At 57.3% G+C, this 12,628-nt stretch overlaps 2 protein-coding genes across 3 annotated transcripts in view; one reads left to right on the top strand and one right to left on the bottom strand.

Moving 5' to 3' along the window:
- CLUAP1 (clusterin associated protein 1) overlaps positions 1–2,169 on the top strand; it is a 2,731-nt gene extending 562 nt beyond the window's left edge. The window contains exons 2-3 of one of the 2 annotated variants that reach the window (XM_027882810.1): positions 1,334–1,387; positions 1,671–2,169. In XM_027882810.1, coding sequence (XP_027738611.1) covers positions 1,334–1,387; positions 1,671–1,820 — 204 coding nt within the window. In that variant the 3' untranslated portion in view covers positions 1,821–2,169. The remainder of the gene's footprint in view (positions 1–1,333; positions 1,388–1,670) is intronic. The other variant, XM_027882811.1, reaches the window with a different exon arrangement.
- Positions 2,170–4,051: 1,882 nt separating this feature from the next.
- The window catches only part of NLRC3 (NLR family CARD domain containing 3), an 8,931-nt gene continuing 354 nt past the window's right edge, over positions 4,052–12,628 (bottom strand). The window contains exons 2-17 of the mRNA XM_027882796.1: positions 10,838–12,581; positions 10,206–10,292; positions 9,469–9,552; positions 9,111–9,194; positions 8,528–8,611; positions 8,334–8,417; positions 7,834–7,917; positions 7,010–7,093; positions 6,501–6,584; positions 6,324–6,407; positions 5,979–6,062; positions 5,385–5,468; positions 5,189–5,272; positions 4,899–4,982; positions 4,627–4,710; positions 4,052–4,142 (exon numbers count right to left, since the gene is read on the bottom strand). Coding sequence (XP_027738597.1) covers positions 4,052–4,142; positions 4,627–4,710; positions 4,899–4,982; positions 5,189–5,272; positions 5,385–5,468; positions 5,979–6,062; positions 6,324–6,407; positions 6,501–6,584; positions 7,010–7,093; positions 7,834–7,917; positions 8,334–8,417; positions 8,528–8,611; positions 9,111–9,194; positions 9,469–9,552; positions 10,206–10,292; positions 10,838–12,581 — 3,014 coding nt within the window. The remainder of the gene's footprint in view (positions 4,143–4,626; positions 4,711–4,898; positions 4,983–5,188; positions 5,273–5,384; positions 5,469–5,978; positions 6,063–6,323; positions 6,408–6,500; positions 6,585–7,009; positions 7,094–7,833; positions 7,918–8,333; positions 8,418–8,527; positions 8,612–9,110; positions 9,195–9,468; positions 9,553–10,205; positions 10,293–10,837; positions 12,582–12,628) is intronic.

Here is a 12,628-nt window from a genome sequence, read left to right as displayed (position 1 = left end):
AGATTTCCCTCTTTTTCCTTTGCCCTTGGAGCCTGTGCATTCCCCTTGTCCTGCAGTGCACAGCTAGTGGCACACAGGCTGCAGGAATGCTGTTTGGTGAGCTGTGGGGGCAGATTGCTGGGAAGAGGGATCAGTTAGGTAGGTGGACATAAATCCCCTTTTGTTGCTCTAAAAACACATGCCTTGGACCCTCTCTGTACTGGCAGCATCAGCCATCAGTCATTCAGGTGATGGGACAGGGATGAGAGCAGGCCTGTGAGCTTTATTCCTTGGGATTCCTGCTGTCCCAGGGCTCCTGGCTTTGCATCTGGTTGTGGTTTACGTGGTGGGTGGACAGAGTCTAAAAGGCACGCACAGGTTTGTTCAGGAGGCACTTGTTCTCTGTCTGTGCCCAGCCCTTGGCATCCACGGACAACTTTTCTGTGCCTCTGGGCACACCTGAGTGGCTACATCTGCACTAGGCAGCTGAAGCCAGCTGCTGTCGTGTGGTTTGCACCCAAACAGGAAGCTCTTCCATCTTCCCAAAAACCTGCTGGCATCCCAGGAGCAGCGGGGCTGTCCTGTTCTCCAAGCCCCATCCAACCTGGCCTTGGGCACTGCCAGGGATGGAGCAGCCACAGCTTCCTTGGGCACCCTCACCTTGTCTCTGGAGACCAACGTGCAGCCCCTGCTCTGCTCTCTGCTCCTGCTGGACTGGGTGTGGCCAAGGCTGGTTTTGCCTCCTGGGGAATGATTTATGCCCTTGGCATTCAGGCCGGTTTCTGGGAGGGTCAGGAATGCCTGTGCTGTAGGTGAAGATGTCACCTTATTGTCCTTGACCATGTTCATGACAGGTTTGGATAGTCACCCTGTGTTACTCCTCTTCCCTTTACACTTCCCTGTTCACAGCTTTCTCCCTGTTGGCACAGCTCTGGTGTGTCCAGGTGTGGAAAGCCAAAGCCTTCAGCCTCTGACTGCCCTCAGCTGCAGCCACTCAGCTGCCACTGTTTTATGGCTCTGCTCTTGGAATCAGCCTCTCAGGAGGCCCAGGGGCTGAGGCTCACTCAGAAACTCTCACAGGCTTCTATGTGTCCAAGATCAGGGAGGGAAACTGTTGAGGCTGGTTTGAACCCCTCAAGGAGATCATGGAATTATGCAGTTGGGAAGAGAGGGGGCTTCAGCTGGCCCAAGAGCCTCTGTCACTTCCTGGTGCAGTGCATGATGCCAGAGCTGTGCCTGCCTTTGCTGCCTTCTCCCCTGCTCCCACCTTGGTTATTTTCTGTTTTCTTTTATGTTCTTGTTCATTTTTTTCCCTGCTCTGCCTCTCTCGTTCCTTCCGCTCTGGTTCTCCAAGGGGACCCCTGCCCCAGCACGGCCAGGCTCGCACAAGGTCACCACCAAGGCACAGGTGGGTTCCTCTCCTCCAGTTAAGTTTCTTCCACTTCACCTTGATTCTCTGGTCTCACAATAGGTGTCACTTTAAACACCCTGCCAGGTTTTTAATGCCACAAGATCCAGCAGAAGTCAAGGAGTTCACGTTTGTCAGCTCCATGGGGTGGGGAAGGAGGTTTGCAATCATCTGGGAGTGCAGGGAGGGAGCCAGCACTGCCATCCCTTCCTTTTGGGCTGGCAGAGAGGCCTTGCCATGGGACAGCTGAAGTGGTGATGGCCTCTTGTTTCCTTTCCTTCAGGAGGACTCGGGGGATAGTGAGATTGACCTGGATGAAGATGACGATGAGGAGGATGATCTGGAAGATGACAGCATGGAAATCTCCCCGAGCAAATCCCGTCACCGAGCAAGGAAGCCAGAGCCACTGGAGCAAAGTGATAATGACTTCTGACTCTTCAGTTGCATCTTGAAACACAAACTTTGGAGAGAATGCAGGCCAGGAGCAAATATCCTGCCCTCTGAAAAGCACGTGTCAGCATGAATTCAGGAGCTGGTAAATAATGTTCATTAAACTTAAAAATTAAACTTGGATTGCCAGGCTTGTGACTCTCAAAGCATGAGCAGTTTATCCATCATGAGAGTCACAGTAATGTGATGTTATTTCCATAATTGCACTAAACTGGCTCTCATGCACTGCAGTGCCAGAAGTCTCACTCCAGTGAGCACTGTGTGCCTCATTTCCCTGCATTTTATTATGTCCAAACAGACTTTTTTGGCTTAATAAAACTGGATGAAAAGCTGCTTTGGGAATGCATTTCAATTGATTTTAAATCTGGCTTAAATCTATTTATCCTAAACATATCCTTTACCGAATCAAGGGCTTGTGTCTGCTAAGAGCAGCTCCAGTTGGACTGAAGGAGTGAAGGTAAAACTGGGAAACAAGTGAGGAGATCCTCAAATACCACCAAGAGTATTTCAGCTGTGACAATGGGAGTTGTCTCAAACTTCAGTGGACTGACCTTGAGTGTCCTGAGAGCAGCCTGAGAGATGTGTGGTAACTAAATCCTTATTAAATTAACCCTTTTGTTATCCTGGGGCTACTGGGGTAAACTCAGATTTAGGCATTCCAATAGGCTCGAGTAAAAAAGAGGCTTCATACCTTGTAGGCACAGACCCAGAGCCTCTCTTCAGGCAGCACTGCCACCTAGCCTTCCAGCATGGCCAGCCAGGTTTAGGGAAGCCACAGTTTTGTGTTGCAGCTTCTTGTGCCAGGCCAGAACAGCAGCACCATCAGCAGCCACGCCGGTGCCAGCGAACTGAGCTTTGGGCTTAGGATGTGCAGCCAGGGCAGAGGAGCACAGCTCACCCCATATGTCATGCACTGCAAGGGGAAGGCTGCACAAAGCATCTTCTCGTCCAGGAACCAGTTTATTTCCAAGTTTATTTCCCTGTTTAATTTATATCCACAGCTCAGCCCAGTGTTCCTGGTATCAGCCCCGAGGTCCCTGCGGCAGTCGGTGCCCTGATTGTGGCAGTGTCACAGAGTGGGCTCTGGCTGGGGTGGAGTGGGGAGGGGGGCAGTGGCTGGAGGGGACTCAGGGAGGTTGCATAGTTTGGCTACTGGTTCACCTGCAAACCTGGCACCTTCTGGAGAGCCACTGGGTCTGTGCCACGCACACAGAGCCATCACCTTTCAGCAGCCTGCCCAAAAGGTGACCTGCTAGGGCAGACCTTGCCTGCAGCTGGGACATGGGAAGGACACATCCCAAGGTCACACAACTTGTCACTGATGGCAACAGCAGGAGCCCCAAGAACTCCATCCTGAGCTTGAGGAGCAGCGAGCTAAGGCAGTCCTGGTGTAGCACCCCGACCTGTGCGCTGGACACAGCTCGTCCTGCACTGCTGTTCCTCTTACATTTACCCTCCTGCTCCTCCCATTTTCCTGAGGACTTGTCATTTCCAAAGGCCTTTCTAGATGGCTCCACTCCTATGCCTTGAGTTGCCTGTCTCTTCAATAGAGAACAGCTCTACCAAACCCTTCAGGCATGTCTGCCCAGCACCAGCCTGTTCCAGAGGGCACAGCAGCAGCTGGCCCAGGCTGTATTTAACCAGGTGAGAAGGGGCTGCTGTGAACCCTGCCTGCTTCTCGCCCACTTCTTCTGGGATCCTGGCCTGAAGCAGAAGACAGAGAAGAGCTGGCACGGGGAGCAGAGCCCTGCAGCCCCATCAGGGGTGCTGCAACATTTGCCCACAGTGACTCGGGTTGGGACAGAGCACAGGCCCAGGATGTACCTTATCCAAGTCAGGGTCCCAGCACAGCACTGTAACCCCACAGAGATCACAGGAGGGGTTGCTGCTGCCAGAAGATAAATCACCCGTGAAACCAAGGTCTGGCATGTGGGGTCTGCCCCCTCCTCCCTCCTTTTTGCATTTCACTCATTCCTTGAAGCTCCCCCAGAGCCTGGATGAACAGGGACACAGGCATCCATCCCTCAGCCTTCCACACCAGTGAGTCTCGACCCTCCTGCACTGCTGATCTGGACACCCTGGGCCACACCAGGGAGCTCAGGAGCTCTCCTTGCCCCAGTTCTCTTCCCTGAGATGGGGACCAAGCAGCTCCCTGTGGAGTCACACTGGCCAGAGGGACCCCCAGGGCCCCCTCCTCGCTGCAGCCAGGCACCCTCACACGTCCACCACGCAGTTGGGCGAGTTTGTCCGGATGGCGTCCGAGATCATCTTGGCTCCCGACTGGCCGATGCGATTCCCCTGCAGGCTGGGGGCGAGGACAAGAGGAGCTCAGGCTTGGACACCAGGCAAAGCAGGATCCTTGGTGGGCACGAGGGATGCTCCCCAGCTTTGCACCAGCATCACCTGCACCCTCCCCACTCCATCCAGAAGCTCTTCCTGTGACGCCGCTCCCAGGGGACTCTGGGTTTGAGAGCCTGAAGGCTGGGGCCAAGGTGAGGAGCTGGAGGAAGCCCCTGGGGGGAGCTGGAGGGGCTGAGCCACTTCTCCCCTGTGATATTTTGGAGAACACGTGGCTTTTGAGGTGGTTCTTTGCCACAGAGGCATCCCTGAAGAGGAGCTGTGGGGGTCTGGAGCTGTGTGGATATTGTGGCTGTCATGCCTGGAGGAGCATGGGATGCCCCTGCCCAGTTGGGGAGCTCCCTGTGGGGCAGCCAGGAATGGGCAGTGCCAGTGGGATAAAGTCCTGGATGGTTCCCACGGTGTCCCCCACCTCTGCCTTTACCACTTACTTGACGTAGGTGAGGCCGTGGTTGCCCCTCAGGGCGGTGGCGATGCAGATGGCTCCGTCCATGCCCAGGGAGTTTTCCTGCAGGCTGAGGAAGGCAGGAGGGTCAGGAGATGTGGGCACCAGGAGGGACCGCGTGGCTTGGACATTGTGAAAAGCCACCCCCCTCAGGGCTTTGTCCCACTGAGAACCAGTGGGCTGGCCATTTCCTCGCTGCTCCCTCCAGGAAGGTGTGGAAAGGCTCTCCCTGGCTCACCCCAGGCAGCGGATACTTACTCGAGCCGGCGCAGGCTGCTGTTCACCCTCAGCGCATTGGCCATGGCCTTGGCCCCTGCCACGCCGATGGAGTTTCCCCGCAAGCTGGGAAGAGAGGCAGGAGGTGAGGAGGGACAGCCTGGGATGGCCCCGGGGGGGGAGGAGGGGGGAGAGGTGATCCCACACCAGCAAGCCAAGTCTGGACACGATGCAAGGATGGAGGTGGTGCTGAGGCAAGGACCAGAGTCCCAAACACCCCAGGGATCATCCCCCACAGCCATGGGGACTTGATGGCCCCACTGAGCACTTACTCCAGGATCTGCAGGCTCTTGTTGAACATCAGAGCTTCTGCCAGGGCTTGGGCACCAGCTGGCCCAACCGAAGCCATTTGCAGGCTGCAAGGGAACAGGGACCCTTCAGCGCGTGCTGGGAGGCGGCCGTGGGGTGCTAATTGCACAAGCTAATTAGGCTGCAACACCAGGGCCCCACCGAAGCCAGGATACTCACTGGAGATCTGCCAGGGTCGTGTTGACCTTCAGTGCCACAGAGAGGGCGGCCATTCCCTCGTCTCCGATGGCATTTTCCTGCAAGCTGAGACACCCCAGTGCTGCGTCTGCCCGTGGCCTGTGCACCCAGGAGCAGGGAGAGGGGCAGCGAGCACAGGGCACAGCGTGCCCAGCGTTCCCAAAGGCTGTGGGCACCCCAGGCCAGCAGGCACTTGGAGCAGCCCCAGACAGGCACGGGCAGTGGTGACACAGCAGCCTTCCAGTACCTAAAGGGGCTCTAAGAGACTTCTGACAGGCACGTGGAGTGTCAGGACGAGGGGAAACAGCTTCCCACATCCAGAGGGCAGGGTTAGATGGGATGTTAGGAAGGAACTCTTCCCTGTGAGGGTGGGCAGGCCCTGGCACAGGTTGCCCAGAGAAGCTGTGGCTGCCCCTGGATCCCTGGAAGTGTCCAAGGCCAGGTTGGACGGGGCTTGGAGCCTGATCCAGTGGAAGGTGTCCCTGCCCATAGCAGGGAGGTGGAATGAGATGATCTTCAAGGGCTCTTCCAGTGGGAAAGTGCTGCCACAACCCATCTGCCCATGTCCCCACTTACTCAAGGCTGGCCAGGCTGCTGTTGGACTGCAGTGCTTGTGCCAGGGCCATGGCAGCTTTTGCCTGGATGAAATTCCACTGCAAGCTGCAAACAGGAGAAAATGGGAGGTGAAGCCTGGAGCTGTGAGTGTGCCCTAATCCCTCCAGGCTCCGCAGCCATCCAGCACGGTGGAGCCTGGGATGTGACCCCTGGGCAAGACCCCACGGGTCCATCCAGGATGGCACAGCACATCCCCCACGAGTGCCACTCCCACAGCCTTGAGGGGCTGAGGGCCAGGAGCAGTGTCCCTGCTCTGTGGCCACTCGAGGGGCTTTCAAAGCCGGCCAGGTCCAGGGGGAAACTCACTGCAGGGATGTGAGTGCCCGGTTGTCTTTGATGGCTGAAGCGATGGCTCTGCCGCCTTCGTCACACAGCAGGTTTGCCGCTAAGCTGGAGACAAGGGACAGAGGGCACAGTGTTTGGGACAACTCCAGGGATACCAGGCAGAAGCCTGGGTGCCCTCCTGGGGCCCGTGGCACTTACTCCAGCTTCCTGAGGGTGCTGTTGGTCCGCAGGGCACGAGCGATGGCAGGGCCCCCCTCCTTGCTGATGGAGTTCTCACGGAGGCTGGGGGAAAGACATGGGGGCTGGGAGGAGCAGCAGAAGCAGGAGCTGCTCCCTCACAGCCCCCTTCGCCCCCTGCTCTGGGGCTGACACCACCTATTTTGAGGATGGCAGTCTGTCTGACTTGAAACTCCATTAGCATCAGCACCTTCATTCCCTGCATCTCCATTCCCTGCGTGTCCTGTGGACACTGGTGGCCCATCAGGGCTTTTTCCCAGCCTCCCATCCCTGCTGCCATCATTTCATTCCAAGCCACGGCTGAACAGATACTGTCCCAAGTGGGGAAAGCTAATGACGAAGATCCTCAGAGCTGGGGGAGGGACAGAAGCTGCTTTTAGCATCCCAGAGCATTTGTGGAAAGAAACAGGAACAAGCCAGAATGCCAAAAGGTTCCCACATCCCAGCTTTTGGTGGCTCAAAAGACTCACTTGAGGCTGAGGAGTCCCTTGTTGGAGCAGAGAGCTGCTGTCAGTGCTGTGACCCCTGCACTGCTGATGGAGTTGCTCTGGAGGCTGAGACAAACAGGGAAGGTGTGAGAACAGCACAGTCTTGGCGTCACAGGTAGGCTGAGGGGTCATGTTTGGGGTGAAAAGTGCCTGTTTCAGTGAGAAATGAGCATCTCCCAGCTACAGGAGGTGGGGGCAGCCAAGGCAGGAGGACCAACACCAGGAGCAGTCAGGGCAGGTTCAGCATCTCCTGCTGGCCACAACAGCACTGCCCCCAGTGAGCAGAGGTGATGGGGTTGGCCAGCACTGAGGGGCAGCCTTGTCCCCACCTGGCTGTTACCACAGCTGCCAGCTCAGCTGGGCAAGTTTTGGTGTCCTTGTCACACGGTGGGAAGCCAGGGACACACCCAGAGCATGGCCACTCATCACCAGGAGCCACCAGGCCAGGCAGGAGAGGTCTCTGGCTGCTGCTCCCAAGGGGAATGAAGGTTGCACCATCCAACCCTGGCTCTGCCAGGCCCTGGCCTGATACCTCTCTCCTTAACCAATCCCCATCCTCTAAAGCAGAAAAACAACTCCTCAGTGGGTTGAAGACTGTCTTTATCAGTGCTCTCCTGGTGAAGGCACTGGCTGCTGCTGGAGTTGCCATATGGTGCTCCATCCCCCACCCTGTGCCCCTCCAGGGGAGTGTGGAGTGGGAGAGACATGGGGAGAGTCTGAGGGGTTGAGGGGTGGGAGGTGTAGCTGGAGGGAGGAGGGTGAGCTCTGCTGGCAAGAAGGAGTCCAAGCATGGAGGGGGAACTTACTCAAGGCTTTGCAGACTGTGGTTCACCCTCAGAGCTTCGGCCAAGGCAACAGAACCGTTGTCTCCCACTGAATTGCTGGAGAGTCTGGGACAGAAGAGGAAGCACTGGTGTTACCACAGTGCCACCAGCATGGATCTGCCAGCAAGGGATTCACCTCCCCCAGGCTCTCCCTGCTGCAGCAATCAGCATGAACTTGCTGTCAGCTCATTCCCAACCTAAGTACACCTCTGTTCCCACAGGGCCTGGAGCCTCTGCCAGAGGGAAGACTTGGCTTCTCTGTTCTTTCAGTGTCCCCCTGCATCCCCTGGAGATACGGAGAGCATCTCCACAGGCAGCACTGCAGCCCCCGCCCCCTTCACCCTCACCAGCCGCCTCGGGCAGAGCCAGCAGTGCCCATCCTGGACATGCCATGGCCCAGCCCCCTTCCTGCCAGTCCTGCCCGCGGATCCCGGGAGATTTGGCTCTGGCATCACCTCCCCTCTGCCTCGGGCTGTGCTTACGTCAGCTCCCTCAGGCTGCGGTTCTGCTGCAGCGCCTCCGCGATTTTCCGGGCGCCCTGGGCTCCGATGGCGTTTTTCTGCAGGCTGCAAAGGGGGGAGAGAGGCACCTGTGAGTGTCAGGCGCCGTGTCCCCATCAGGGACACCTGGCTCTGCTGGGTGGCCAGAGAGGGGACAGGTGGTCCTGGCCACTTACTGCAGGGTCACCAGCCTGTGGTTGGTCAGCAGGGCCTCGGCCAGGAAGGTGGCACCGTCCTCTTTGATGGTGTTGTGCTGGAGGCTGCAGGGAGACAGGAATGAAGCCACGTGCAGATGAGGGTGAGGGGCCATGCAGGGCTGGGGGGCGGTGGCCACTGGCCCTGGTGTTTGTTTGCCCTCATCCCTGGCATGAGAAGGGGTCTGGTCCCAAATCATCCCTGCCCAGGGGGCTCCCTCCCTCCTCTCCCCTGGGAGGTGCCTTTGTCCACGCAACAGCACTCTGTGACCTCCCATGTGAGGGATGGACCTCAACTTCAACCTCAAGCTCAGCCTGAACCCGGGCCCACCCAAGCTGAGGGGCAGGAGAACCCCACCATGTCTGGCCCAGGGCTGGTCTGGTCACCATCTCAGTCACCTGCTCTTCACATCACTGCCCAGCGTAACAGAGCCAGGCTGTGCCCAGGGTCTGCCCACGTGCTGGCCTCTGGAGGTTGGGAAAACCTCAGTGGGACAGATGAGGGATGGCAGGAGGCTTGTCCTGGGGATTTGCTCCTGGAGGAGCTGCAGAAGTGGAGACTTACTTCAGGGAGAGCAGGGTTTGGTTCTTTTTCAGCGCATCAGCCAGCGCTCTGGCTCCGGCGGGGCCGATGGAGTTGCTCCTCAGGCTGGGGCAGGACGGGCAGAGAAGCCAAGGTTAGCAAAGGCACTGGCACGGGCTGGCATAGCCAGACACCTCCCCATGGCACTGCCCAGGTGGAACATTGGGCTGGCAGCTGGCAAGGGTAGCCTTCATTCACCTCTGAGTGGTGGTGGCTTTAGGGGCTGAAGACCCTTCCAAGCTCAGTCAGGCTGGGTGGGATCCAGCCCCAGTGCTGCCCTGGGAATGGTTTAAGTGGGGAACACGTGCATGGCACGAGCTGGGACAGGGGGAACACTTACTCCAGCACCATCAGGCTTCTGTTCACCAGCAGCGACCTGGCCAGTGCTTTGGCTCCCTTGTTGCTGATCTGATTTTCTGCCAAGCTGCCCAGGAAAAGAAAAATGGGATGGTTTTTTGGAGGAGAAAGAGACTTTCACAGCTCCTGGCATATCCCAGGATGCAGCTGGGATGTGTGAGCAGAGGAAAGCCATGTGGAATGTTTGGTTCATGGTACAGCCAAAGTTGTGAGTGCTCTGAGGTCTGCTCTCTGGGCTGGGCACCAGGCAGAGGACTGCAAGGACAGGGTAGAAAGGGCGTTTCTAGACTTAAAATTAATTTGTGTCAGGAAATGGAGCTCAGATCCCAGCATGGGGGACTCTCTGCAGCCATGAGGAAGGGCAGGGAGGTGAAGAAAGTGGGGAGGTCAGGAGCCTGTTCCCTTCATACATCAGATCCTCCATGCAGAGCCTCAGGTGTCCAGCAAACTGCTGTGACCTCAGGAAGCAGTTTGTTGGGATAACCTGAGGAGGCAGAAGTTTCAGGAAGGCTGGGCAAAACAACCTGCCCAGCCACCGTGAAGACATGGGGTAAGGTCACTATGCCCTGGTGCAGGAGATCATGTGGGGCTGTCCTTGCCAGGAGGCACCCAGGGAGCCAGTGGGAGACACTCCTGGAGGACCCTCACACTGGTTTTGAGGTGTCCCCAGGTCCACGCTGCATCCCCAGGATATTTGGTCTGCCCTGGGCCAGGTCCTACCTGAGCTTCTGGATCTGGCAGTCCTTCACACTCAGCACACTGCCCAGCAGCTCCATCACATTGTCCTTGAACTGATTATTGTCCAGCCTGGAGAAGACAGGAGAAAAAAGTAGAGAAAGGAGAACCCTCCCATAACATCAACCCATCACAGGTGGAGAAGCTCAAGGACAGAAGGCAGAGCTGACTCGGTGGTTGTTGGTGGGTCCATGTCTCAGTTGAGACCTTGGAGTCACATTTGAGTCAGGGGGGGAGCCTTCCAGGACTTAAACAGGGCTTATAAAAAAGAGGGAGAGCAACTTTTTACATGGGCAAATAGTGATAGGAGAAGGAAGAATGGTTTTAAACTAGGAGAGGATCTAGATTACAAGTTAGGAAGAAGTTCTTCCCCCTGAGGATTGTCAGGCCCTGGCACAGGTTGCCCAGAGAAGTTGTGGCTTCACCATCCCTGGAAGTGTCCAAGGCCAGGCTGGACAAGAGAGCAACCTGGGCTGGTGGAAGGTGTCCCTGCCCATGGCAGGGGATTGGAATGAGATGATCTTTAAGGTCCCTTCCAACCCAAACCCTTCAGTGATTATGAGTCACAGCCCAGCATCCCTGCTTGCTTTTCCCAGCGCAATCCCCCCAGGACTCACCTGAGGCTGTGGCAGAAGAGGAGCTGGGAGAGGAGGCTCTTACAGACATTGTAGGTGAGGCAGTTGGACAGGTTTGTCTCCTCCATGCAGACGTCAGAGGCCTGCAGGAGATAAGCCAGGGCAGAGCAGTTGACAGGGGTGAGCATCCCGGCCAGGCTCTTGTTCTTCATGGCCTCTTCCACGGCGTTGGCGATCTCCATGTGCTGGATCTCGGACAGGCAGCGCACGGTGTTCACCGTGCGCAGGGAGATGGCGTAGTCGGTGTTGAGGCAGCCCTGCAGGAAGGTGATCGCTTGGCTCCTGAAGCCGTTCTGCTCATCCTTCACCAGGAGCCACCCGGAGAGCAGCTTGTTCACCTGCGGGGAGAGGAGCCCGGAGAGGAAGCGAACGAAGATGTCCAGCTGCCTGTCCTCTGCCTGCAGCGACCTCTGCACGGCGCTCTTGAAGTGGCTGAGGAAGCCCAGCTTGGGCCAGGACATCCCGCTCTCAGTGAAGAGGTCGAATATCGCCCGCTTGGCCGCCGTGTAGTAATAAAGAGCTGCCAGGAACTCCTGTATGGTTAAGTGGGAGAAGTAGTAGGCTGTGAAGGTCTGCATCTCCTCCTTGAGCAGGAGTCGAGTGCCCAGGCTGCTCTGCAGCAAGGAGAGGTCGATGCCGTGTGCCTTCATGTCCTGCTCGTAAAACACGTGTTTCTTTCTGAGCAGCCCGTAGAAGGCCAGTCTGCCCAGGCTGCCCACTATCTTCTTGCTGTTGCTCACAGCCTGCTCGATCCTGAGGCTTTCTCTTGGCTTTTCTGGCCAGTCACTGCTCAGAGCCATTTTAAAATAATAGGAGTAGATTTCGGAAAGGGTCCTGGGGACAACGGTTGTTTCTTGGGGTTGACCCGCGCTGGTTTTTAGGTAATGGGCGATCGAGGAGCCAGAAATCCTGCAAAGGCCAGGAACAGTGCACAGGACACGTAACGACCTGTTAGCTCTGATGTGCTGCAGGACCTGGCTGGAGAGGTCTCTGTCATCCAGGAACATCTGGTCCAAGAAGTCCTTTATCTCCGCAGCCCCAAGCCCTCGTATCTCCGTCATCCTGTCAACCAGCCCCGCGGGGATCTGTGCGGCCGCCGTTGGCCGCGCTGTGACCCAGACGGAAGCCTCCTGCAGCAGGTTGCCCCGGATGATGTTGGTGATCAGGTTGTCCACCTGGATCTCCTTTTTGGGGTCGGTGCACACCAGCGCGTTGGAAAAATCCAGAGGGGTCTTGAACTCATCCAGGCCGTCGAGGATGAGCAGGGTCCTGGCGGCTCCCGCCAGGATGCAGCTGGGCTCAGTGATGTGAGGGAACGCTGAGCAGATGAGCCTCTCTGCAGAGAGCCTCTCGTGGGTGTTGAGCTCCCGGAAGGTGAGGGGCAGCACAAACAGGACATCCCTGTTGATCTCCCCCTTCGCCCAGGTGTAGACAAACAGCTTCACCAGCGTGCTCTTGCCAATCCCAGCCACGCCGGTGGTGACAGAGACCCGTGGTGGGATGCTGACCTTGGAGAGAGGCAGGAAGAGCTTCTCCAGAGGGATGCTCTTGGATGTGTTTGGCAGGCCTTTGGTGGTTTCAATCTGCAGGATGTCGTGCTCCTGCTGCTGGATGTCGGTCAGGCCTTCCACCAGCAGCAGGTTGGTGAGTCTCTGCAGGGCACCTGTCTCCAAGCCGTTCCCACAGTAGCTTTGGAGGCTCTCCAGGTGCTTCTGCACCATGGGCTCTGCACAGAGAAATGAAACAGGGGGGGTGAGGAGCAGGAGGAGGGTG

The sequence above is a fragment of the Empidonax traillii genome, unplaced genomic scaffold, assembly GCF_003031625.1.
Source record: "Empidonax traillii isolate 1590-97213 ecotype Southwest subspecies unplaced genomic scaffold, ASM303162v1 scaffold111:size2041728, whole genome shotgun sequence".
Taxonomy (NCBI): Eukaryota; Metazoa; Chordata; class Aves; order Passeriformes; family Tyrannidae; genus Empidonax; species Empidonax traillii.
Note: the sequence above shows the minus strand (reverse complement) of the source record. Positions and strands in the feature narration are given on the sequence as shown.